Source organism: Psammomys obesus, unplaced genomic scaffold, assembly GCF_907164565.1.
Source record: "Psammomys obesus unplaced genomic scaffold, mPsaObe1.curated_primary_1811, whole genome shotgun sequence".
Taxonomy (NCBI): Eukaryota; Metazoa; Chordata; class Mammalia; order Rodentia; family Muridae; genus Psammomys; species Psammomys obesus.
In genome coordinates, this window is record NW_026596039.1 from 1,357,393 (window position 1) to 1,384,189 (window position 26,797).

The window sequence follows — 26,797 nt, forward strand, 5'->3', positions numbered from 1 at the left end:
TCTCTTGGGCCATTGCCATGTGCCTCTTGTGACACCTCAGTAGATGCTATTTACCAACCTCAGTGATAGAGAAGACATTCTGAGAAAAGCCACCCCCCTCAATCATGATCCAGAACTCATAGCTTCTCAGAACCCAAAGAAATGGGCTCTGATTTCCCCAGTCCAAAATTAGTTTCTCTCAAAACCAAAAAGCCATATCTAGTAACAATAGAAAAATATTTTTTTTCTGGGCTCTATACCTTTACAGGTCATCCACACCATTTGTATTTGCCCCTCTGTGAGAACACAGAAGAATCAGTAGAGTCATTTATGAGGCCCTATATATATACATGTAAGTATTGAATTGGATGCATGATTTTCTTTCCCCCAAATTACCTCTGAGCAACCCAAGGAGCTTTTGATGTGCCTTGCTTCTTTTTTGATACTATCATTGAGCCTGAAGTAGAAGGTGGATTGTCAAGGTAGAAGTAGAATTGAGATGCTACAGAGACAGTAGTGTCATTGGTTCTCTCAATATTATTCCCAAAGAAATGACTTCCATATATTTATGGTTATTGCTGTATCTTAACTCCCATGATAGGTAGAAAACAAAGGCACAGAGAAGTGTGAGCTTGAATTTATCATTCTATTCTGGTTCTTAGTCTCATTTAAATGTGGTAAGTTGAAGAGGGTTGGGATTTCATTTTAATGTTGCGATTTTGGCTGTTCTTACAGATATGACCTAAGGCAGAATGGCCTCTGGCAACGACTCCAGCACAGTGAAGGAGTTTATCCTGCTGGGCCTGACACAGCAGCCAGAGCTCCAGCTGCCTCTCTTCTTCCTCTTCTTGGGAATCTATGTGGTCTCCATGATGGGGAACCTGGGCTTGATTGTTCTGATTGTTTTGAATCCTCACCTGCACACCCCCATGTACTACTTCCTGTTCAACCTTTCCTTCACTGATCTCTGCTACTCCTCTGTCATAATCCCCAAAATGCTGGTGAGTTTTGTGAAGCAGAACATCATCTCTCATGCTGAGTGCATGACTCAGCTCTTTTTCTTCTGCTTCTTTGTTATTAATGAATGCTACATTTTGACAGCAATGGCCTATGACAGATATGCTGCCATCTGTAAGCCCCTGCTTTACCAGGTCACTATGTCCCATCAGGTCTGCCTCTTGATGACAGTGGGTGTGTATGTGTTGGGGTTTTTAGAAGCCATGGCCCACATAGTATGCATGCTGAGACTCAGCTTCTGTGATGGCAACATCATCAATCACTACATGTGTGACATACCCCCTCTGCTGAAGCTCTCCTGCACCAGCACCTCCATCAATGAGCTGGTGGTTTTCATCGTGGGGGGTGTCAATGTAATAGTGCCCAGCCTGACTATCTTTGTTTCTTACACCTTGATCCTTTCTAACATCCTCAGCATCCATTCTGCTGAGGGTAGGTCAAAAGCCTTCAGTACCTGTGGCTCCCATGTAATAGCTGTTTCTCTTTTCTTTGGAGCTGCTGCCTTCATGTATCTTAAGCCGTCTAGTGCATCTGTGGATGAAGACAAAGTATCAACCATTTTTTATACTATTGTGGGGCCAATGCTGAATCCTTTCATCTACAGTGTAAGGAATAAGGATGTCCACATTGCACTGAGAAAAACTTTGAAGAGAAGCATGTTTACCTAAGTAGAATCTACATTTGTTATGGAAGTAAATCTTAGGACATATTAGATTTGCAGCTAGTGAGCAGATTGTAGAAGTAGCTCATTGTCAGAGCATTTGCTTATATTCTTGCAGTCATGCATTTGACTGACAGTCTTTAAAAACTTCAATGGCTGCAACAAGCAAACATCACGGATATAAAAAAAAGAACCTGTGTATAGTGTGGAATTAAAATTATTTACATTATTGGGGAAATTTCAGAAATAAATACAGTGAAGGATATGTAACCCACCCTCCTTTTAAGGTAGAGAAAATAATTTATCTGAAATTTCCCAAAATAATACTTATTTTCTTCAGTATTGAAAACTGAACAAACACATTTGTACAGCCAACTACCAGCATGGTATATTCTAGCCTTAGACATCATGAGGATTTAAGTATAAAACCAGATAATATTCTCAGAAGTGGAAAGGTCAAGATTTTAAAATGTACATTTTTTTTCTATTTTTTTTTTCAGTTAATGTGTGGGAGTTTGTATTCAGGCTGTCTTACATGCTAGTCAAGTGTTTTACCATGGAGCTATATTTTAAGCACAACTATAGGAACTTTGGTAAGAGTACATCTACAAGTCTTATGTTGCTGTGCTAATGATATAGTGATTTTAGTAGCCTTAAAGACCGTGTCTCATTTATTCAGTTAATAACCCTCTGGGACTCTTTGTTGGAGAGTTCTTCTTGAAAGGGTCTTTTGTTTCTCCAAAGGCTGAAGGACAGATGGGAAATGCTCTTTTTACTCTGGTTGTCTCTCTATATTCTTAAAGAGTAGCAAAGAGCAGTTTGGTAAAGAGTAGTTTATGAGCCTGTAGTGATTCCAGTGAAACTACAATTTAAATCATTCAGGATACAGGAAACCTATATTAGTATTTTCCTTCATGGACTTGATGGCAGGCATGTGAGCGTAAGTACCTGTGATGTCTTCACTGGGAAGAATTTGACTAAGCAGGTTCACTAGTTATTGGAAGAGGAATTTTGTCCTTTACTCAAACTAATCATATAATATTTTTAGTACTACATTCTTTCCCTTTAAGGGAGGGAGGGAGGGACTGGGAGGGAATGAGGGATCAGGACACGGCTGGGATACAGAGTTAATAAAATGTAAGAAAAAAATATAATTCAAAAAAAATAATTTCACTTTCATCTTGTCTCAGAGTCCTGCATACAATGATGCAGTTTATTGAATAGTGAATATAATTTGAGCACTATCTTATTTTAGACATCAAGATTTGTAGTCTTTGTTCAAACATTAAAACTCCAGTCAGTGGTGAGAGAGAGAGAGAGAGTCCAAATTGGAGATCTTCATAGTTTCCTCTCCTAGGATCTCGGAAAATCACACGGAAGTGGGGGCAGAAAGACTGTAGGAGTCAGAGTGTTTAGAGGACCCTAAGAAAATACACTTTATTGAATCAACTAAGCAGGGCCCATACGGACTCTCAGAGACTGAAGTGGCAGGCAGAGTCTACAGGGGTCTGCACCAGGCCTTCTGTCTATATACTATGGCTGTTAACTTGGTGTTTTGTGAACGTCCTTCACTTTCCTGCCCTTGGGACTCTTTTCCTCCTGTTGGTTTGCTTTGTTCAGCTTTGGTGTGAGAGATAAAAATAAAATAAAAAGTTACAGCCCCGAGAAAAGGTGAAGTTGCTTGTGATCTTAGAAGGGTACAGACTAGTAAGTGGTGAAAAAATAATACTTTTTGTATCTGTGAGTTTGTATCAGAAAAAAAATAGTATGGAATGCCTTGAACGAATATAATTGTACTGAGAAAAAACTCTCTTATTATCTTGGGCTGGAAGGGCTTTTTCTAAGGAGATGGCAAGTGACCTGACTGAAGGCAAAGTGGTCAATTGATCATTTAAGCAGAGGGACAAGGTGAGCTTAGTTTTAGATGTGGAACAATCTTCATGATGACTTGGGATGGATATGGGAAGCAGGTGAATGCTATGGAAGCAGAAAAACATGCATATAAGTGTGACCAATAATTAGTAAATGAGGTTGAATTGGTGCTTTGTGAGAGAAAAGAATGAATGTCAATAAGCACAATTAAAATAAAGGTGATGTCTATCATACAATGGGTTTTGTTTTCTTCCTTCCCCTATATTCTGAAGCTCAGTCAATGTTCCTTTATAAACATTCTGTGGCGAAATTCATGAAACAACAAATTTAAATAAAAATTTCCATGTCCTGCAGGAGGCATGAAGTTTCTTTGATACTCTTAACCCTGTCTCACCCCTTCCCTTTTAGTAAGTAAACTGAGTAAAATGGAAAGACCACGGTCACCGGTTTGTTTTTGAGTCTGGATTCTGTATGTTTTGAGTCTTTGTCCTTTTAGTCCTAGACTTCACATGGCTAATATTAAAAGTGCTGTGGTACATACTAAATAAATGATACACATTTTATTTCTGTCTTTTAAATATTATATTCAAGGAATGTAAGCATGAAATATTTTTTCAGTTAACTTTATTGGTCACTATGTACCTAGTACTCAAATAGACTCCCACATCTTATTTTTGTTTTGTTTTGCATTGAGACAGAGCTTGTATAGGGAAGCCTAGGGTGGCCATGAAATTATCATCTTCTTGCCTTCCTCCTTTAAGTACTGAGATTGTAGGCATGTAGCTCTACTTCTGGCCTAACAACTTCCCAATGCTGATGATGGCCTGCTGGCATAGCTGCCATTCCTAATATCTACGGAAGCTATCAAATATGACTATTGGTGTTGCTGTATTTGAGGTTGAAAGAATTTGTGCAAACACACACATGAAGTTAACTTGGGGCCTTTTAAGATTCATATATATTAATGCAAATATGTATTTAATTTTAGCACTGTAAGATCAATTCAAACTATAATATAGAATGGAAATATGCTTCTGTCACATATGGAACATATATATTAGCATATGGGCATATTTTAAAATTTTTAAAGAAACATAATCTTTTTTTACAACTTGGAATTGATAAAGTATCTTCCATGGCAGAAAAGCACTAAGTACCATGAATATACCTTCAGTTTGAAAGGATTTTATTGGTGAAATAGTACCATTCTACTTTATTATGTTTCTTATACATTCATTGCAAAGCAATAATGCCTGAGAAGTCTAGATAACCATAAGTCATGAAGCCAGGTCATTATTTCCAAGGCTCATGAACAGAATGGTGTACATATTAAGAGCTGTATTGAAGAAAATAAGATAAATTGTTGAGTCATTTGTAAAATAGGAGGAGTTACGTACAGAATACCTTTAAAATTGTTTTTATTTATTTATTTATCTTTTAATTTTTTTAAAATTTTTTACAGGATACTTTTAATAAGAAAATACAAATTCTAAGCAGTAGGTGATTTCGTGCCCATGTAGGTTGACAGCCTCATTTTCTCTTTTAGTGAAATGATGCATACCAAGTCTTACTTGAGCCTCTTTTGGATATATGCCTAGAAGTGGTATGGCTGGATCTTGAGGAAGAGCTATTCCTAATTGTCTGAGAAAGTGCCAGATTGATTTCCAGAGTGGTTGTACAAGTTTACATTCCCACCAGCAGTGGAGGAGGGTTCCCCTTTCTCCACAACCTCTCCAGCATGTGCTGTCACTTGAGTTTTTGATCTTAGCCATTCTGATGGGTATAAGGTGAAATCTCAGGGTTGTTTTGATTTGCATTTCCCTGATGACTAATGACATTGAGCATTTCTTTTTTTTTTAAATTTCTTTATTAATTACACTTTATTCACTTTGTATCCCCCTGTGGTTCCTTCCCTCCCCCCTCCCAATCCCTTCCTTCCTCCACCCTCTGCATGCATGCCCCTCCCCAAGTCCACTGATAGGGGAGGACTTCTTTTCCTTCCTTCTGATCCTAGTCAATTAGGTCTCATCAGGAGTGGCTGCATTGTCTTCTTCTGTGGCCTGGTAATGCTGCTTCCCCCTCGTAATTAAAGAGCAGGCCAATCAGTTCATGTCAGAGACAGTCTCTGTTCCTATTACAATGGAACCCACTTGGATACCGAACTGCCATGGGCTACATCTGTGCAGGGGTCTTTGGTTATCTCCATGCATAGTCAGTTTTTCTCTGCCATTCAATATTCTTCTATCGAGAATTCTCTGTTCAGTTCTGTTTCCCATTTTTTAATTGGATTACTTAATTTGTTGCTTTTTAACTTTTTTAGTTTTTCAAATATACTGAATATTAGCCCTGTGTCAGACATAGGGTTGGTAAAGAGCCTTTCCAAATCTGTAGGTAGTCGTTTTGTTCTGATGACAGTGTCCTTTGCTTTACAGAAGCTTTTCAGTTTCATGAGGTCTCATTTACAGAGAGCAACAGATCCAAAAAATGTGGCACATGGGTCTTCCCTGAGAATGATAGTCCAACCAAGGAGCATGCATGGAGATAACCCAGAACCCCTGCACAGATGTAGCCCATGACAGTTCAGTCTCCTAGTGGGTTCCATAGTAATGGGAACAGGGGCTATCTCTGACATGAACTGATTGGCCTGATCTTTGATCATCTCCTCCTGAGGGGGGAGCAGCCTTACCAGGCCACAGAAGAAGACAATGCAGCCACTCCTGATGAGACCTAACAGACTAGGATCAGAAGGAAGGAAAAGAAGACCTCCCCTACCAGTGGCCTTGGAGAGGGGCATGCGTGAAGTAGGAAAAGGAAGGGAGGGATTAGGAGGGGAGGAGGGAGGGAACTACAGGGGTGATACAAAGTAAATAAAATGTAATTAATAAAAAAAATTAAAAGAAAAAAGAAAAAACAAGTCTAAAATTCTTTAACTATATAAGTTTATTTATTTATTTATTTATTTATTTATTCATTTTACATCCTGATAGTAGCCCCTTCCCTTCTATCTTTCTTGTTCCATCCTCCCATACTTTCCCTCTATCCCTCCTCCCCTTCTCCTCAGGAAAGGGGAACCACTACCTCCCTACTAACCTACTCAGCACATCAATTCGCCTCAGGACTGAGCACATCCTCTTCCATTGAGACCCAGCAATGGAGCCCCACCAGGGTGAAGTGATTGAAAAGCACGTAACAGAGTTCATTTTAGAGACAGCCCCTGCTCCACTTACTAGAGAACCCACATGAAAACTAAGCTTGCCCATTGGCTATATATGTGAAGCAGGTCGAGGTCTCGTCCATGCATGGTCTTTAGCTCATGGTTCAGTCTCCATGAACCCCGGTTAATTGATTCTGTTGGTGTTCTTGTGGAGTTATTGTCCTCTCCATGTCCTTCTATCCTTCCTCTCACTCTTTCACCAGGCTCTCTGAGCTCCACCTAATGTTTGTCTGTGAGTCTCAGCATCTGTATTATCCACTGCTGGGTGGAGCATCCGAGAGGACAGCTATGCTAGGTTCCCATCTGGAAGCATAGCAGAGTGTCCTTAGTAGTGTCAGGGATTGGATCTCTCCCATAGGGTCAGACTCTGGTTGGGCCAGGCATTGGTTGGTCATTCCCTCAATCTCTGCTCTATCTTTATCCCTGCACATCCTATAGGCAGGGTAAATTTTGGGTCAAAAGTTTTGTGGGTGGGTTGGTGTTCCCCTCCCTCCACTAGAAGTTCAGTTTGGATAGAAGATGGCCTCTTCAGTCTCCATGACCACTGCTATTAGGAATCTCAGTTATAGTCACCCCATATCTTCCCAGAAGCCTACCCTGTTCAGGTGTCTAGCTTGTCTCAGAGATGCCCCATCATCAGTTTCCTTCTTTCTCCGAGCCCTCTTGCCTCCGATCCCCACACACTGCACATCTGATCCCCACCCAAGTCTTACTTATCTTGGTATTGCTCTCTCAGTGCAGTTCCACACTGCATTCACTTCCTTTGCAGAACAGTGGTTATCACGCAGGTGTGTTCCTGCAGGAGCTGTTGTTGGCGTCCCATTTCCTGGGACAGTACCTTGGTAACAGCACTAGGCTTTTAATGCTGTGGTTAGTTTAAAAGCCATTTAAGTAAGTTTGCAATGTTAATGGGGGTTCTTAAACCAGTCAGACTAGTTTCCTTATAAAAAATAGTCACATATATATATATTATAAATATATATTAAAAGCAGACATATACCTGGGAAAGACCAGGTGACAACACAGCAAAAGAACAGAAACCTGAGAACCAAATAGAGAAGCAACAGAAGCCACCCTTGATGGCTGACTTCTCAACCCCAGAGCTGCAAGACACACTCAACTATCATTGTTTAAGCCAGTCAATCTCTCACAGAGGTTTCCAAAAATTATTTCAGGACAGACATAAGCAATTGACACAATGGTAAAAAGGCAATTTTCAATCTTTGTGTGCCAGGTATTAAATCTAAGGTTTTATGCTAGGTAACTGCCCTACCACTGAAGTATATATAATCAGATCTCATTTTCCTTTTTTTTTGAAATGAGGTCTCACTAAGTTATGCATGCTGACCTTGAATGTGGGACACATAAACTGTGCAAAAGAGGAACCAGTCTGGAGTAAGAGTGAAGTCAGGATGGTTCCAAATGCTGAAAATCTAATCTTGAGACTAGCAGGAGTAAGACTTGCTCCCTCTTGTTCTGGGCCTGTGTGTCCTGGTGCATGTAGTCTTGCGACCCCTGTCTATGCCTCCCTTGATATGGTCACATAACCTGGTAACCAGGTTTCAGGTTTCCTCATAAGGATGTGTCCACTTAGCACCTGGAATTCCTCTCAATGCAAATGAATCATTCCCAGCACTTCAGCCCCAGGCAATGATGCGCACTCACCTGAAAACCCCTACAACTTCCCCAAGGTTTGTATAACCCTCATTCCACCCAATAAAGAACAGCTGTATCACTGAAAGAGCTGTATCTAACCCACCTTCCTAGCTAACCTTAATTCTTTTCCAGCATGCACAGGTGCCTGGATGCCCCGAAGGGAAGAGAGACTTTAAGAATATAGAATACAGCCATATGGCGAGAGAGTTCCAGAGGAAGAATTGTTTTTGTTTTTGTTTTATTTTCAAATTGGCATCTGAAGACTGTGTTCTTACCATTTTGTAAAAGAAGAAGGAGAAGAAAGGGGGAGAAGAGGAGGAGGGTTGTGGGATAATCAGAAGCAGCAGCAGCAGCAGCAGCAGCTTATAGCAAAAATACTTCTTAATTTAAGTTTTTTAAATTTATTTAGTAATAATTACAATTTATTCACTTTGTATCCTGGTTGTAGCTCCCTTTCTCATCTCCTCCCAGTTCCACCTTCCCTCCCTTTTCACCTTCTATGCCCCTCCCCTAATCCACTGATAGGGGAGGTCCTCCTCCCCTTCTATCTGACCTTAGCCTATTAGAGTTCATCAGAACTGGCTGCATCCTTTTCCACTGTGGCCTGGCAAGGCTGCACCCCACTTCCAGGGGGAAGTGATAAAAAATCCAGCCAGAGTCCATGTCAGAAACAGCATCTGCTTCTCTTACTAGGGAACCCACTTGGAGACTGAGCTGCCTATGGGCTACATCTGAGCAGGGAGTCTAAGTCCTCTCCATGCATGGTCTTTGGTTGTAGAATTAGTCTCTGCAGGCCCCCCTAGGCCCATATTTTTTGGCCCTGTGGTCTCCTTGTGGCGCTCCTGTCCCCTTCAGGTCTTTCTGTCTCCTGTTTCTTTCATAAGATTCCCTGCACTCTGCCAAAAATTTGGCTATGAGTCTCAACATCTGTTCTGATACACTCCTGGGTACAGTCTAACTGAAAATCTTCTGTAAAGTGAAAGACACCAGAACCAGAACAAAATTACAGCCTACAGACTGGGAAAGGATTTTCACCAACCCTATATGTGACAGAGGGTTAATATCCAGAATATACAAAGAACTCAAGAAGTTAAACACCAACAAACAAAGTAATCCAATTTAAAAATTGGGTACATAGCTAAACAGAGAATTCAGAGTAGGGGAATATAGAATGGCAGTGAAACACGTAAAGAAATGCTCAACTTCCTTAGTCATCAGGGAAACACAAATCAAGAACGACCCTAAGATTTCACCTTACAACTATCAGAATGGCTAAGATCAAAAATTCAAGTGACAATACATGCTGGAGAGGTTGTAGAGAAAGGGGAACCCTCCTCCACCGATGGTGGGAATGTAACCTTGTACAACCACTTTGGAAATCAATCTGGGCTATCTCTATTGAGAAAGTGATGTGGTTTCTCTCTATATTCAGGTAGGACTTCCAACAGAGGGAGGGGGACATCAACCCATCCACAAAACTTTTCACCCAAAATTTATCCTGCCTATAAGATGGGTAGGGATAAAGATGTAGCAGAGTTGGAGGAAATGGCCAGCCAATGATGATTTCCCCACATTGAGACCTATCCCATGGGAGAGAGTCAACCCCTGTGATATTAATGTTACTGTGATATACTTTCAAACATGAGCCATGCTAACTGTTCTCTGAGAGACTCCACCCAGCAGTGGATAGAAATAGATGCTGAGACTCACAGCCAAGCATTAGATGGAAATCTGGGAGTGTTATAGAAGAGTTGCGGGAAGGATAGAAGGACCTGAAGGGGATGGGAAGACTGTAAGAAGACCAACTGAGTAAGTAGTACTCTTCTGTAAGTCTACTTTATTTGGGGTATTTGGGCCTATACCTCCCTTCCAACCTTCCAACACTACATAGGAAAGAGTTTAGTGGAGAGAGGGGGCGTAGACCCCTTTATTTCTCCTGGGTCTTTTGGGGGATATACCAATCCTCTTCAACAGCAAACATAGAGAGCAGTCTACTCCAAGCCACTGTGGCCCAAAGTGTTTCTCTTCCTCTGTCTGCTCAAAACCACCACACTGTCTGTCTGTGCTCTCTTCAAACTTCTACTTGCCACATGCCACACCTTCTATCTTCAATGGGCCTCGGCTAGTTGACCCTTGTAATGAAATTTCTGGTTTCTTTAAAAGTGCAGTTATGTTATGTAAATGTTTTTTTTTAATCCCAAGTATGGGCTCTCAAATTTATATATCCTCAGAGTCCTAGACCAAGCCCTTCTTTGTTGTAGGAGGCATGAGGTAAGCTGTTAATAGCTTCCAAAAGCGATGCCCCACACAAGACAATTAACAGCTATGGACAAACTATAGCCCAACTAAAATCCCATAATTTTAATATCTGTGTCTATCTATTTATGCTTTTTGACTTTTTTTATAAAACATTTTAGAATGTTAATTTATAATCTACTATGTATTAATACAATTCTTGGATTATTGGAAATTACTAAAAGCATGTAGTATTCACCTCAACTTTCTTCTTAAAGAGTTGTACAGACCGCTGTGATGAAAACTCCAAAGTGGACTCCCCAATACTCTGTCAATCAGTATCCCTGATGGGGAATTATAAAATGAGCACAACATTGAGTCTCAAGTGATGTAAACACAGGCTCAGTCATTTATGCACTCCGGGGACTCATGAAACCTGGGAGCAAACCTTAAAGAGAGAATAATTTTCCAGGATTCTAAGCAATTTTCATAGGACTTTGGATCATGCAATAGCTTCTCAATTGAGCCAGAAAACAGCGTTAAGTATCCTGTAATGATGCTGTTTTCCTTTTGCAGGTGAGGATAGGGATTTTCTGAAGAAAATCTCATGTAGAAATTTTGTCACATTCCACAGTGTATCCTTCGTAGGGCGTTAGAGACAGATCTTCACCAATGGCTGTTACCATCCTCATCATCAAAGGTTCTGGATACTTAAGGACCTTGAAAGAGTGTCTGTTTGTTGCAGAAGCAATAAAGTCTCTGTGGAACAAAGCTGATCACTGAATCACTTTGTCATGATAATTTTTCTTCAGCCACAAAGCTATAAATTCTGGGGTTTTGATAATCCTTAATTTTAGTTTTTTTTTTCCATCTCTGATCCTTACTGAAGACTAAAGAGTAGGGAGAAAAGGATGTTCCCAAACCACTAAGAGTTTGTTAGCATTCTGTCTGTAAAGAGACACACCTCACAGCTGGGGAAAGAAGGAAATGGGGATTCCTCAAGAATCAACTTGTGTTGTCATGCTTGTATGCCTTACATCATCTTCACGAAACACTGAGCTTTCAAGTCCATGACTGTTAAAAGATACTTTCCTGTTAATGTTACATGCTTTTCCTCTTTCTACAGATCACACCACGAAGCAAATGGCTATGGAGAATGGTTCTTTGGTGACTGAGTTTGTTTTTATGGGATTAACAGACCAAGCTGAATTCCAGCTGCCTTTGTTTTTTGTGTTCTTGCTGAACTATACAGCCACTGTGATGGGAAATTTCAGTTTAATGATTCTCATTTGTCTGAATTCACATCTTCACAACCCAATGTACTTTTTTCTGTTCAATTTGTCCTTCATCGATTTCTGTTACTCATTTGTCTGTACTCCCAAAATGCTGATGGGTTTTGTTTCAGAAAGCAACATCATCTCTTATACAGGATGCATGACTCAGTTATTTTTTTTCTGCTTTTTTGTCAATTCCGAGTGTTATGTGCTGACAGCAATGGCCTATGATCGTTATGTGGCCATATGTAAGCCCTTGATTTATGCAATCCTTATGTCTCCTCGGACGTGTTCCTTACTAATGTTTGGGTCCTACATGATGGGGTTTGCAAGTGCCATGGCTCACACTGGCTGTATGATTAGGCTCAGCTTTTGTGATTCCAACATCGTCAACCACTACATGTGTGAAATCTTCCCCCTTCTCCAGCTGTCCTGCAGCAGCACCTATGCCAATGAACTTGTGAGTTCTTTTATTGCTTGCATAGTTGTCATTGTATCTGGCCTTGTTATCTTAACGTCTTATGCTTTCATCCTTTTAAATATTGTTCACATGTCATCAGCTACAGGTTGGTCCAAAGCTATGGGCACTTGTGGTTCTCACATTGTAACTGTTAGTCTATTCTATGGATCTGGGCTTCTTACTTATGTCAAACCAGCATCCGCCGAGTCTATAGACCAGGGGAAATTTTTCTCAGTGCTCTACACTCTTGTGGTGCCCATGCTGAATCCTCTCATTTACAGTCTCAGGAACAAGGATGTTAAACTTGCTGCGAGGAGAACCATGAAGAGAATCAGAAGCTGAGTGAACAGGTGTGTCTGCAGCAGTTTCTCACTGCACTGTAGGAGCTTCTTGTTTCCTTTCCTTCCCAATTAACTTTCTTCTATTCTTCCCTTCTTCCTTTTTTTCCTTTGCATTGCTTTTGTCATTCTGTTCAGAGTTCCTGTTACACAACACACACATATATGCACACCACCACTTCCACTGCCACCACCAGCATCAGTACCAGTACCACCGCCACCTCCATCATCATCACCTGCCAGTCCACTTTGTGGCCCTGTTCCTGGATCTGAGACTCATCCACACACACAAGATTATCCATCCTGTTCTTCATTACTTGTTCCAGATAAAGACTTTGGTTTGAAATATTTCTATACATAAAGATAATACTATTTTGTATTTCACTTTTATATCTTCTTTATAAAAATAGATTCATGGGATACTGTTAAATCCTAGGAATAAAACCTAAAAATCTGAGTCTTCACTCCTGTATCACCAATCTTCAAGTTCAGCTATGTATTGTTTCTAAGAAGAGCTGACCAGATAATTATTTTTTTTTTCAGAAAACAGTCTTTATTAATGCTAAAAGGATTGAGAGAAATAGAGTGATAAATAGACACTTTTGGAGAGTTTTTCAGTATGGGTCCAAATGTAGGAGTGTTAGAATGATGGCTCAGCAAAGTTGGCTATAGTAGAGACATTACCCACAATGCAAAAAAAAAATGACTTTGAAGTGGAATAGATAGAGCAAGCTACAAAGTGATATTTCATCTTGTTTCTTTATATTAATGATTATTCTTTTAATGATATTTTTGTGAGGCATGTCAATATTTCTCTAATAAAATGTATACTTTCAGGAGCCTATTAGATGTTAATGTTTTCACTGAGAAGCAAAATTATTTGTTTCCAATAAAATTAATATAAATTATGCTCTACAAAATTTTTTGTATGTATCCAGTCTAGAGGGTACATTGCCATTTTTTATCTCATCTTGGCATGAATTCAGGGCACATACCACATCAGTGGTGATATGGTAGTCAGAGAATCATTATTCAAACTGTAATTTTTTGGAGTCTAATTTTTAATTAATTTTTTAATTAATTACAGTTTCTTCATTTTGTATCCCAGGTGTAGCTCACTCCTGCAACAGACTTTTAGGTGACCCAAGATTAAAAAAAATAAATCAAGACAGGAATTAGACTTTCAACTGGGTTTTATCAAAGATAGTGAAAGGAAACTAAGGATATGTAAAATACATTGTTTTGTGAAGTATTTGGCTATTATCTTTATGTCACTGAATTTACTAGCATAAAAATTTTCATAGTATATTCTTACATTTTAATGTTTTAAATTTTTAGTGTTGGTAACTTTATTGTTTCTGAGAGTGAAAAAAAAATTATTTGGTCCCTCTGTATAAAAGTTGTTTAGTTAATCTGTTGTTTTTAGCTTTATTATTTTGTATCACTTTTTCATCTGTGTCTCACATTCTTTCTGTTTAATTTGATCTTTCATTTTTTGTTTCTTCTTAATAATTAACCTGTCAAGATAAAAGCCTAAGACATTAACCTTAAAATACTTTTTTTTAGCAAACTGTAATTCTTATATCTACTTGGAGAACATGGTGTTTAAAAAGTTCTGAAGTGAGCTGGGTGTAGTGGCACACACCTTGAATCCCAGGACTCAGGGAGACAGAGACAGGGAGATTGCTGTGAGTTTGAGGTCAGCTTGCCCTGCAAAGCAAGTCCAGGATAGCCAAGGCTACACAGAGAAACCATGTCTCAAAAACACCAAACCAAACCAAACCAAACCAACAACAAAAACCCAAAACTAATAAACAAAAAAGTTCTGAAATGATAGATTAGTAGTATAGGCTTATAAAAAAGAGCAAATTAAGAACATTGATTCAACCTTATTAAAATTATTGGTATTAGATATCGAAACACTTATATTCATTATAATGTTTTTACATTTAAACACATTAAAATTATTAAAGCAAATTATCAATTCCTGAGATGTACTACTTTTTCATTTGTTATAGTATTTGATTAACTCAAGTTATTAAAATAGTTTGGTTTAAAAATTGATCATAAGACATATTTTACTAGAAGTATAGAATAATTATCAAATACACAGTACAAGGTGTATGAAGTTCCATTTCCAGAAGCCTTTGGAATTTATCAAATATACAATATGAGTCATGTGAGTAGAATACACTCTGTGTTCTGAGGTGACATTATAGTCTGAGCAGAGCCAGGTAGAGAAAATATGAACAAATACTCTTGGCCTACTTTTGTCAAGTCAAATACGCTGATTTTACAGTTCATTTATTTATCTATCTATCTATCTATCTATCTATCTATCTATCTATTTATTTATTTATTATTTTTATCAACTTGGGGACATTTATTGATTTAATATTTTAATAAGCCTGCATTTAATAATAATCACAGATAAATCATTAAAATGTAATAAGGGTTATAGATAAATTATTACAGTTTTAAAACTGGCACTACAAGTAAGTTAAACTCAAGATAATTTTTAAAGGTACATTGATTTGACAATTAGTATTTAAATGTACTATATATGTATTTGTTAAAATATGGACATAGTTTGCATATACTTTTTATCTAATTTGTGCATCATCATATCACCATTTACATAATTGGAATAGAAAACTTTGTTTCATAACTCCTTATTAACAAATGTCAAGTACATATTAAATCCATTTTAAAATGAAAGTTTAATTACATTGATTTCGTATCTTAGATGTCATTAGCATAAATGACAACATATTCAGGTTTAACAGTTAAGGAAAGTATGATATTTGAAATTTCATGATTCTCTCCTTTTTCAACAACCATCCTTTGTGTGTGGCTCTTCATCTATGGGTAGAGTGTTGTGAAATTTTCTGTGTCCACTTTGGCACGTAAAACAGGTCATTATATAGGTATTGTCTAGGAAACCATATTGTTAAGATTTCATGTGTGCAGTTTTCCTGTCACGTCCAGAAGATACCATTACCAACAGGTGTTCCTATCTTCTGGCTCTCACTATCATTCCAATTCTTCTACCATTATTATCTCTGAGAGTTAGCTGTATGGGTTGCATGTAGATTCATCAGTTTGGATTGGCATAAATGTCTCTATTTTGACCAGTTATGGACCACTGTAAAAGTCATCATCTACACAAAAGAAAATTCTTTAAATTTTGTCATTGGCATTTTCTACATCAAATGAGAAAATCAACCTTTGGTAAAAGATGAGAGCCAAAGACTAACCTGTAATACAGTTAGAAATTATGTTGGTTTAGGAAAATGGGAGTAGTAGTTTCTTTCTTAGGGTTGATGATATCTTTAGCTATAGATAGTTGGCTAGATTTACAGTACTAAATGTGAATACCCTCCCATTGAATGAGCTTTCCTTACAATTAGATAGTTGTTTCTTACTACCAAGATAAAACTGCCACTATTGCACCACTGAGAATATCTTTCCAGACCACATGTTGTTTTGGTTGATAGGCTTCATGATTGGTAGAACTAATGAACTTTCGATACAATGAAACTAAATCTCTCTGAGACACACTAAAAGCAATCTGTGGAAAATTTATATCTTTATGTGACTTTATTAAAAATCCAGAAGAACCACAAATAAATGACTTGATGATGCAACTCAAAAATTTGGAAAAATTAGAACAAATTAGACATATATCTAGTACATGGGAAAATAATAAAATCTAGACCAGAAATTAGTGATATAGAAACAAGTAAAACAATACAAAGGATCAAAAAATATGAGGTGATTCTTTGAAAAGATAAGATTGATAAATCTTTTTCCTAATTAATCAAAAGAAAGAAGTAGGACAGTCAAAATTAACACAATAAAAAATGAATTGGAAAACATTACAGCAGACACAAAAGTCAGAACATGATAAGGAAATAATGTTAAAACCTATAGTCTAAAAAAACCCTTACAGTCTATTAATGTAAAAACTTAAATAAAATGGATGAATGTCTATCTTCATCCAAATTACCAAGATTAAACCAAGAAGAGATCAACACCATAAGTAGGGCAAACTCATGATAAAGAGATCAAATCAGTAATAAAAAGCCTTCATTTTAAAAATGTAGAGGTCCAGATGGGTTCACAGCAGAATTCTTGCAGATTCTCAGAGAATATACACAACAAATATTTCTTATTTTTTAATTGATGTGATTTCTATTATCTTAGAACAATCTTCTCTATTCCCTAAAAATCTTATTGGTAAGATTTTGTTGCTGACAAATTTTGTGTTTTGATTCTTTTGTTCCTTTTTTGAATTTCAATTTTTCTGGTTTGCTGAGGAAATGCCTTTTAATAAATTTTATTTTTCCATTTTATTAAACATAGATTCCTTTCTAATATAATATAATTTGAATAGAATTTTCCTTCCCTCTAGTCCTTTCATTTCCTCCAGACTTTCCTTGCCATCTGGAACCAAGTTCTTTCTGGCTCTCATTAGAAAAGAACAGGTTTCCAGGAGCTAACAATAAAACATAAAACAAAATAAGATAAAACAAAAAATTACATCAAAGTTGGACAATTGTTGGAGGTTGATCTGATGTGTGTTACTGGCCCTTAAGATCTGCCTGGGTACACTTATCCTTGTGTAAACCTATGTGATTGGCTGATTAAATGGTCTAAACCTGGGCATGGCAGAATGGCTTAGAAGTGGCTAAGATTCCTGGGCTTTTAAGACCAGGAAAATCATGGGAAAGACAGATGGACAAGAAGAGAGGAGGGAGAACACCACGATGGGTTAGGTGGAGAAGGAACTACGTGGGGGAGGAGGAAAGACACAGAAGATGGGGTGGATGGAGAAAACACCAAGATGAAAATTATGAAATAATGGATGGAAGATAGCTCAGATGAGGATGGTTAAGGAGGACGGCATTGGATGGCAGCTGGGAGGTAGAGGGTGACATTACTAAGACAGCGTAGGTGAAATATCTGCCTTGCCAAAGGTAGTAAGGCAATTATAAAATCTAACAAGTATCTGTGTTTTATTTGATTGATAGCAGGTTAGATAACACCACCACATCATATAAGCCCAACACTCATTTTTTTTTAATTTACTATAATAGATAGTCCAAGCCAACAGAAAATGAAAAAACCAAGAGAAGGTATAAGAATCAGAGACCCACTCATTTACCCATTCAGGAGTGCCAAAAAAGTACTAAAATTAAAATTATACTATATATACATACATTCATTCATATATTTTTACATATAATCTAGTGTAGACGTGTGTAGGCCCTGTCATTACTGCTTCAGTCTCTGAGTTCATATGAGCTTTGCTCAGATGGATTTAGTGAGTCTTGCTGGTGTCTTCTGTCCCCTCTGCCTTTCTGTCTCTTCTGTGGTGTTTCCTGAGCTCTGAAGGAAAGGATTTGATGGAGATATCTTGTTTAGAGTTGTGTGTTCTGAGGCCTCTCTCTCTCTGCATTTTGTCTGGATGTGGGTCTCTATTTGGTCCCGTTTGTTGCAGGAGGAAGCCTCTTTGATGATGGCTGAATGGGCACCAATCTTTGAGTAGTACACATAGTTACAGAACTGCCATTGTAAAGATTTTTTTTTTCTGGGCCCAGGGGTCTTTTCTGAGACTGAAACTCAAACCAAGGACCACGAATGGAGATAACATAGGACCCTTGCACAGATGTAGCCCATGGCAGCTCAGTATCCAAGTGGGTATACTAGTAAGGGGAACAGGGACTGTCTCTGACATGAACTCAGTTGTTGGCTCTTTGATCACCTCCCCCTCATGGGGGAGAAGCCTTACCAGGCCACAGAGGATGACAATGCAGCCTGTCCTGGTGAGACCTGATAGGCTAGGTTCAGAAGGAAGGGGAGGAGGACCTCCCCTGTCAGTGAACTTGGAGAGGGGCATGGGAAGAGATGAGGGAGGGAGGCCGGGATTGGGAGAGAATGAGAGAGGGGGCTACAGCTGGGATAAAAAATAAAAATAAAAAAGATTTTTCTTCCTTTAAATTTTAACTTATTGAGAAGTAAAATTATGTAGATTTCCACCTCTTTTTTTCTCTCTTCAAACCATCACTTTTATATCCTCGCTAGTTCAGTTCTGCTGGTGTTACATACACATATATGATTTCAGAAAACCATAGCAGTCAAAATGTAGAAAACAAATGACTGTAGGTGAGCAGCTCCTATATCTATATCTATAGATGCAATGCTATGTTGGCACCTAACATTCATAAAAGAAGCAGGGTGGACTGTATAGGCCAGAAGACCTGAAAAGCTGCTGTAAGACTGTGTCTCACAAAAATTACAGAAAACTTAGCAATGATACAGAAACAGTATGGTTTCCTTAACAAGTCCTGAATGAGTACAGCACAAGGAGACACGCTAACATGGAAGGAACAAATTTCACAGGGCTGCACCTATAGACAGAAAAGTATAGGCAACTAAAGAATGCTGGGAGGAGATTAAATAGTGTTTCCCATGGAGGATCCACCTAAATGATTTTGAAGCTTTTTCCTTTTATTCTTTTCTTAATTTTTGCAGGTGAGCATCAATGGAAATGCAGCTTCCAACTAAGGGTACAATCAGGATGATTTTGCTATTTTTAACTGTATTAGGTATGCACTTTTGGAAATAAGACTTTTGGTGTATAAACTTCATGTCTAAATCCTGGAGTTGAAAGTTCTGCAACATATTCTTGTAGGAGTTTCCATGAGATCGGTGCATGTCAAGGACCATTTTCTCTGTCTTTTTTTAAAATGCTCTTCCACTTTTCCTCCTCAATTTATTCACTTTTTATCCCAGTTGTAGCCCCCTCCATCGTCTTCTTCCTATCCTACCATCCCTCCCTCTTCCTCCCCTATCTCTCTCCCTTGGTCCACTTATAGGGGAAGTCCTCAGCTGTGGACCAGCCCCGATGGGTGCCCCGCATCCTCGGGAAAATCAGGGAATTCGTATATCAGGTTAGGCACAGGTAGGCGAAATGACAGAGTTCCCACCAGGTAGTTGGTTTGGATCTACTGCAATTTACTGAAGTCAAGCCAACACTTATATAGTGATTACATAAAGAAGCACCTGAAGTTGACATATTTCCTGGAGCATTCAAACTTTTTACCAACAATACAAAGTTTACATTTTAACTGAAAGAGTAACCTGGTAGAAGCAGTGTCTACAAAAAAATCTTGGCCTAACAGCCTCTTAAGCAGAGCAAACATAGAACTAGTGGTGTTTACACAGTTTACTGCTACTAATTAGTGAGTGGAAGGCCAGGGGCTGTTATTGCCCTCCGAACCAAGTTGGCTAAAGATTTACAACCCCCCCAGAGTTAAGCATTGGGGGAAATTCCTCCTGTTTCTCTTGCTAACGATTTACAATCTTTCCTTAGAGATAAGATGCTTGAGCTAGCCTGTCTGTAAAATTTATAGTATAATACAAAACTCTCTTACCTTCTATGTTAGCCTATCTTCTTTTTGCCTCATCATAAACATCTGTGTTAGGTAATGGTTTTGTAGTAGTTTTACTGCAGTGGGAATATTCAGAGCATTTATCCTAACAGATCCTGATTAAATATTTTCTTTAGAAAGCCCTAAAACTCTTGTCCCTTTATTACCTACAATGTTCAGTTTTTCCACAAGCAATTCCTGATGCTGAATCTGATTTATTACCTCTCCTAAAATTTTATTAATTTTATTTTCCTTCTACTCTTATTTGCTAAAGCTATTAGTGATCTATTAGCAATGTGTTTACTTGGATAGTTAATTGTACTGTTCCAAGAATCATAGAGAAACAGCAAAAAAAACTCATCAATTTAATCCTGCAACCAAGTAAGCGTGGGACTTAGAATATGTCATTTTGCTTAGATGGCCTTGTTAGGGTTCTTGCTAGGGACCTCCAGGAAGCTGATTCCCATAGGAAACGTGTCTTCCGTCTTGTAGCTGTCTTCAGTCTTGTAGCACAATCTATTGATACTGATGATACTGGAGAGGGTGTAGCAGTTCTCCTCCCCTATTGTCTGATCTGAGCCTATCAGATCCCATCAGGACTGCCTGGAACCTCTTTCCCTGTGGGCTGACTAGGTTTCCCTGCCAGGGAGAAGTGATCATGGAGCAGTCAACCGAGTTCATGTCAAAGACTGTCTCTTCTCTCCTTACAAGGGTACCCATATGGAGCTTGAACTACCTTTGAGCTACATGTGAGCAGGGGGTCTAGGTCCTCTCCATGCATGGTCCTTGTTTGGAGCATCAGTCTCTGCAGGCCCTCCCACCCAGCGCCCATGGTTTTTGGTTTTGTTGGTCTCCTTGTAGAGCTCCAGTCCCCTTCAGGTCTTTCTGTCTCCTCCTTCTTCCATAAGATTTCTTGCACTCTGCCCAAAGTTTGGCCATGAGTCTCCAAATCTGTTTTGATTCTCTGATCAGTAGTCTTTGAGAGACCCGCTGTGGTAGGCTCCTGTCCTGTTCCCTGTCTTCTCCTGCTTCTGATGTCTATCCCATTTTCCCTTCTGAATGATGATTGAGCATCTTCCCTAGGGTCTTCCTTGTTGTTTAGCTTCTTTAGGACTATAGATTTTAGTATGTTTATCCTATATTATATGACTAATATCTACTTATAGGTTAGTATATACATGTGTGTCTTTCTGCTTTTGGATTACCTTGCTCAGGATTATCTTTTCTAGTTCCATCCATTTGCCTACAAATTTCATGATTTCCTTGTTTTTAATTGCTGAGTAGTATTCCATTGTGTTAATGTACCACAATTTCTGTATCCATTCTTCAGTTGAGAAATATCTAGTTGTTGTTTTTTTTTTTTTTCAGATTCTAACTATTATGAATAAAGCTGCTATACACATAGTTGAGCAACTGTTCTTGTATGGTTGAGCATCTTTCAGACATATGCCCAGGAGTGGTACAGCTGGGTCTTGAGATAACACTATTCCCAGTTTTCTGAAAAAGCACAGTATTAATTTCCAAAGTAGTTGTACAAGTTTACACTCCCACCAGAAATGGAGAAGTGTTCCCCCTTCCCCACATCCTCTCCAGTATGTGTTGATCGTAGCCATTCTAATGGGTGTGAGGTGAAATCTCGGGGTCATTTTGATTTCCATTTCTCTGATGAGAATTTCTTTTTTTAATTTTGAAAATTATTTTTGATCACTTCCCCATGGGGGGAGGGGTGCAACCTTGCCAGGCCACAGAGTAAAACAATGCAGACAGTCCTGATGAGACCTGATAGGTTAGGGTCAGACAGAAGGGAGGAGTACCTCCCCTATCAGTGTACTAGGGGAGGGGCACAAGCGGAGAAGAAGGAGGGGATGAAATTGAGAGGAGACAAGAGAGGGGGCTATAGCTGGGACACAAAGTGAGTAAACTAATATAATAAATGAATAAATACATAAAAGATGAAATTATTATTTATGTCATTTGCCTTGTATTTCAGTTGTAGCCTCATCCTTCATTTCCTCCTCGTCCCACCCTTCTTCCCTCTTCCTCTTCTATCCCTCTTCTCTAGTCCATTGATAGGGGAAGTCCTCTTCCTCTGCTGTTTGACCCTAGCCTTTCAGATCCTGTCAGGACTGCCTGGATCCTCTTCCTCTGTCGGCTGGCTATGTTGTCCCACCAGGCAGAAGTGATCAAAGAGGAGGCAATCAAGTTTATGTCAGAGACTGTCTCTTCTCCCCTGACTCAGGAACCCACTTAGAGTGTGAGCTGTCTTTGGGCTACATCTGAGCAGGGGGCCTATGTCTTCTCTCTGTATCATCTTTGGTTGATGCATCAGTCTATGAGGTCTCCCCTGGGTCTGGTTTTATTTATTTATTTTTGTTTTCTTTTCTTTTATTCCCCTTCTTCCACAAGACTACCTGCTCTCTGTCCAAAATTTGGCTGTGAGTCTCTGCATCTTCTTCCATCCCCCGTTGGGTGGAGCCTTTCAGGGGACCTCTATGGTAGGCTCCTGTACTGTTTTCTCTCTTCCAATACTTCTGATGTCTATCCTGTTTGCCATTCTGAATGATATTTAGGCATCCTCCTTAGGGTTCTCCTTGTTGTTTAGCTTCTTTAGGTCTGTAGATTTTAGTATGGTTATCCTATATAATATGGCTAATATCTGCTTATAACTGAGTATATACCATGTGTGCCTTTCTGCTTCTGGGATACCTACTCAGGATGATATTTTTCTAGTTCCACCCACTTGCTTGCAAATTTCATGATTTCCTTGTTTTTAATAGGTAAATAGTATTCCATTGTGTAAATGTACCACATTTTTTTTTTAATCCATTCTTCAGTTCAGGGATATCTAGAGTGTTTCTAGATTCTGGCTATCACAAATAAACCTGTTATGAACATAGTTGAGCATTTCTTTAAGTGTTTCTCCGCCATTCTATATTCTTCTGTTGAGAATTACCCGTTTAGCTTTGTACCCCATTTTTTAATTTGGATTATTTGTTTTGTTGGTGTTTAATTTCTTGAGTTCTTTTTATATTGTGGATAATAGCCCTCTGTCATTTATAGGGTTGGTGAAGATCCTTTCCCCATCTGCAGGCTGTCATTTTGTCCTGATGACAGTGTCCTTTGTTTTACAGAAGCTTTCCAGTTTCAAGAGGTCTCATTTATTGATTGTTGTTCTTAGAGCCTGTGCTGCTGATGTTTTGTTCAGGAAGTTGTCTCCTGTGCCAATGAGTTCAAGGCTCTTCCCCACTTTTCCTTTTAGTGTGTCTGGTTTTATGTTGAGGTCTTTTATCCACTTGGACTTTACTTGTGTGCAGAGTGAGAAGTATGGATCTATTTGAAGTTTTCTACATGTAGACATCCAATTAAACCATCATCATTTATTGACCATGCTATCTTTGTTTCCATTTTATGGTTTTGGCTTCTTTTTAAAAAATCAAGTGTCTGGTGGTGTGTGGATTTATTTCTAGCTCTTCAATTTGATTCCATTAATCCACCAGTCTGATTCTATGCTAGTAGTATGCAGTTTTATTATTACTGTTCTTCTATGGTATCTGTTGAGATCAGGGATGGAGATACCTCCAGAAACTTTTTTATTGAACAGGATTGTTTCACCTATTCTGGGATTTTTGTGTTCCATATGAAGTTGAGAATTGTTCTGTCAATGTCTGAAAAAAATGTTGATATTTTAATAGGAATTGCATTGAATATCTCAATTGCTTTTGGTAAGATAGCCATTTTTACTATGTTAATCCTACTGAGCCATGAACAGGGGAGATCTTTACATCTTCTGATAACTTCTTATATTCCTTTCTTCAGAGACTAGAAGGTTTTTTTTTTTTCGTACAAGTCTTTCACTTGCTTGGTTAGAGTTACACCAAGTTACTTTATGTTATTTGTGGCTATTGCTAAGGGAGTTGCTTCCCTAATTTCTTTCTCAGCTTTTTTATTCTTTTGCATACAGGAGGGGTACTGATTTTTTTTTTTTTAGTTAATTTTGTATCCAGCCACTTTGATGAAAGTGTTCATCAGCTGTAGGAGTTCCCTGGTAGATTTTTTTTGGGTTGCTCATGTATACTATCATATCATCTACAAATAGTGATACTTTGATTTCTTTGTTTCCAATTTGAATCCCCTTAATCTCCTTTAACTGTCCTATTGCTCTCGCTAGGATTTCAAGTACTATGTGGAAGAGATATGGAGAAAGTGCGCAGCCTTTCCTTGTCCCTGATTTCACTGAGACTGTTTTAAGTTTCTCTCTGTTTAGTTTGATGTTGGCTGTAGGCTTGCTGTATATTGTCTTTACTATGTTTAGTTATGAGCTTTTTATACCTGATCTCTCCATGTCTTTTAACATGAATGGGTGTTGGATTTTGTCAAATACTTTTTTAGCGTCTATGAAGATGATCATGTTTCTTTTTTCTTTTAGTTTGTTTGTATGTTGTATGGCATTGATGGATTTTGTATATCGAACCACCCCCACATGACTGGGATGAAGCCTACTTGGTCATAGTGGATGATACCTTTGAGATGTTCTTGGATTTAGTTTGTAATTACCTTATTGAGTATTTTTGTATCGAAGTTCTTAAGAGAGATTGGTCTGAAATTTTCTTTGTTGGGTCTTAGTGTGGTTTAAATATCAAGGTGACAGTGGCCTCATAGAATGAATTTGGTAATGTTCCTTCTTTTTCTATTTTGTGAAATAGTTTGAAGAGTATTAGAGTTAGGTCTTCTTTGAAATTCTGGTAGAATTCTGAGCAGAAACCATCTCCCTTGGGCTTTTTGTTTTTGGATGAGAGATTTTGGTGATAGCTTCTATTTTTTTTTAGGGGATATAGGACTATTTAATTTATTTACCTGATCTTGATTCAAATTTTTTTAAATGAAATCTATCAACAAAATTGTCCAATTCATTTCAAAGTTTTTTTTTTTTTTTGCATATAGGCTTTTGAAGTAGGATCTAATGAATCTTTGGATTTCCTCAGTGTCTGTCATTATGTCCCCTTTTTTATTTCTGATTTTGTTGATCTGGATAGTGTCCCTTTGTCTTTTAGTTATTTTGGCTAAAAGTTTGCCTATATTGCTGATTTTCTCAAAGAACCAGCTCTTGGTTTCACTGATTCTTTGAACTGTTCTTTCTGTTTCTAATTTATTGATTTCAGCTCTGAGTTTTATTATTTTCAGCTGTCTACTTCCCTGGGATGTGTCTGCTTCTCTTTTTTTCTAGTGCTTCCAGGTGTGCAGTTAAGTTGCTTGTGTGAGATGTCTCAAATTTCTTTATGAAGGCACTTTGTTCTATGAACTTTCCTCTTAGCCCTGCTTTCATTGTGTCCCATAATTTTTGGTAAGTTGTGTCTTCATTTTCATTGAATTCAATGAAATATTTAATTTCTTTCTTTCCTCCCTGAACCAGCTGTCAATGAGTAGAGAGTTGTTCAGTTTCCCTGTGTGTAGACCATTGTCTTGTTAATTCAATAAAGCCAGCAGTTGTCTAGACTCTTAGAGTACTCCCTCACTGTAAAAAGCAATCTCTCTTTACATATTCTTCTCACAGAGATTCTTTCTTGTATATTTTCATGCAGAGGGTCAAGGATCAGATCACTTTGGGATTCGGCTTTGAGTTAAAAAATTATTGGCCATGAACTTGACCTTGATATTAATAAAAAATTCATTATGTGAGAGATCTTAGAAGAAAAGCTTGTGCAGCTATTATTAGTGATGTAAAGGATGTCATTAGCAATGGTTCATGACAGTTTCTGCCAGATCAATCAAGTGTTCTTGTCCCAAATGAAGGAAGGATAAGCATGCGCACACACACACACACACACACACACACACACTCACACACACAGAGTAAGAGAGAGAGACAGAGAGAGAGAGAGACAGACAAACACAGAGATACACATTTATGGTGTTTTCTTCAAATTCTTGCATTCTCAAAGGCAACCTCTAATGAAAATCAAGATAGCAAAAATGTTCTTAGGTCTTGCCTGTTCTCCACGCTTTGAGAACATTATTCGACTTATTTTTTCTCATTAACTCATCTTTTCTAAATATCTCATTTCTCTGTCTGGAATTCTTTCTTTTATGTAATCAAGGTCCCTCTGAAACTTTCAATCCACAGGAAAGACTAATGAGATTTGTTCACAAAGATACAGCTAATTAAAAACTGTTTTCAGATCCATAAGTTCCATTATTTTTCTTACTGTACACTCTTTTTTTTTTCTAAGAGTGTTATGACTTTAGATTTTATGATTAGGTGCACAACATGTTGTGAATTAACTTTTGTTGGTAGTGTGCATGATTCTTTCATTAGCAGTCATAAGCAACATTCTTCCCATCTTCAATGTATTTTTCTTCAGAGAAATTCCAAATGTAATTATCCTTCAGCACCCATTCTCTGAGCCCAATTACCATGCAATGCACATTTGGTAATATGTAGAGAAATATTCAGGCTACAGTGTATGTGTGTATGGTGGTGAGGAGGAAAACATGGCATGAGGTGGTAAGCACCAAACTTTCTGGGTTTTGTCGTTGTTTTTCTCCATTATACAGGACAACAGCACAACAAAAATTTGGTTTCTCCAAATGTGTCAATGCAATAATAACTTTATCTGAGTAAAGATGTGAACAGTTTAAGGGGACTAACACATACTAG

The 26,797-nt window shown here is 38.2% G+C and overlaps 2 protein-coding genes across 2 annotated transcripts; both read left to right on the plus strand.

The window, feature by feature from the left end:
• The first annotated feature begins 716 nt into the window (after positions 1-716).
• Positions 717-1,664, plus strand: LOC129687504 (olfactory receptor 145-like). The gene is given in 1 exon segment (XM_055621933.1): positions 717-1,664. A coding segment is annotated over 1 exon segment (948 nt).
• A 5,981-nt stretch (positions 1,665-7,645) lies between these two features.
• Positions 7,646-12,710, plus strand: LOC129687637 (olfactory receptor 143-like). Its single transcript, XM_055622115.1, has 2 exons — positions 7,646-7,657; positions 11,775-12,710. The coding sequence occupies exons 1-2, from the start codon at positions 7,646-7,648 to the stop codon at positions 12,708-12,710; spliced, it is 948 nt and encodes a 315-aa protein (XP_055478090.1).
• Positions 12,711-26,797: the final 14,087 nt, after the last annotated feature.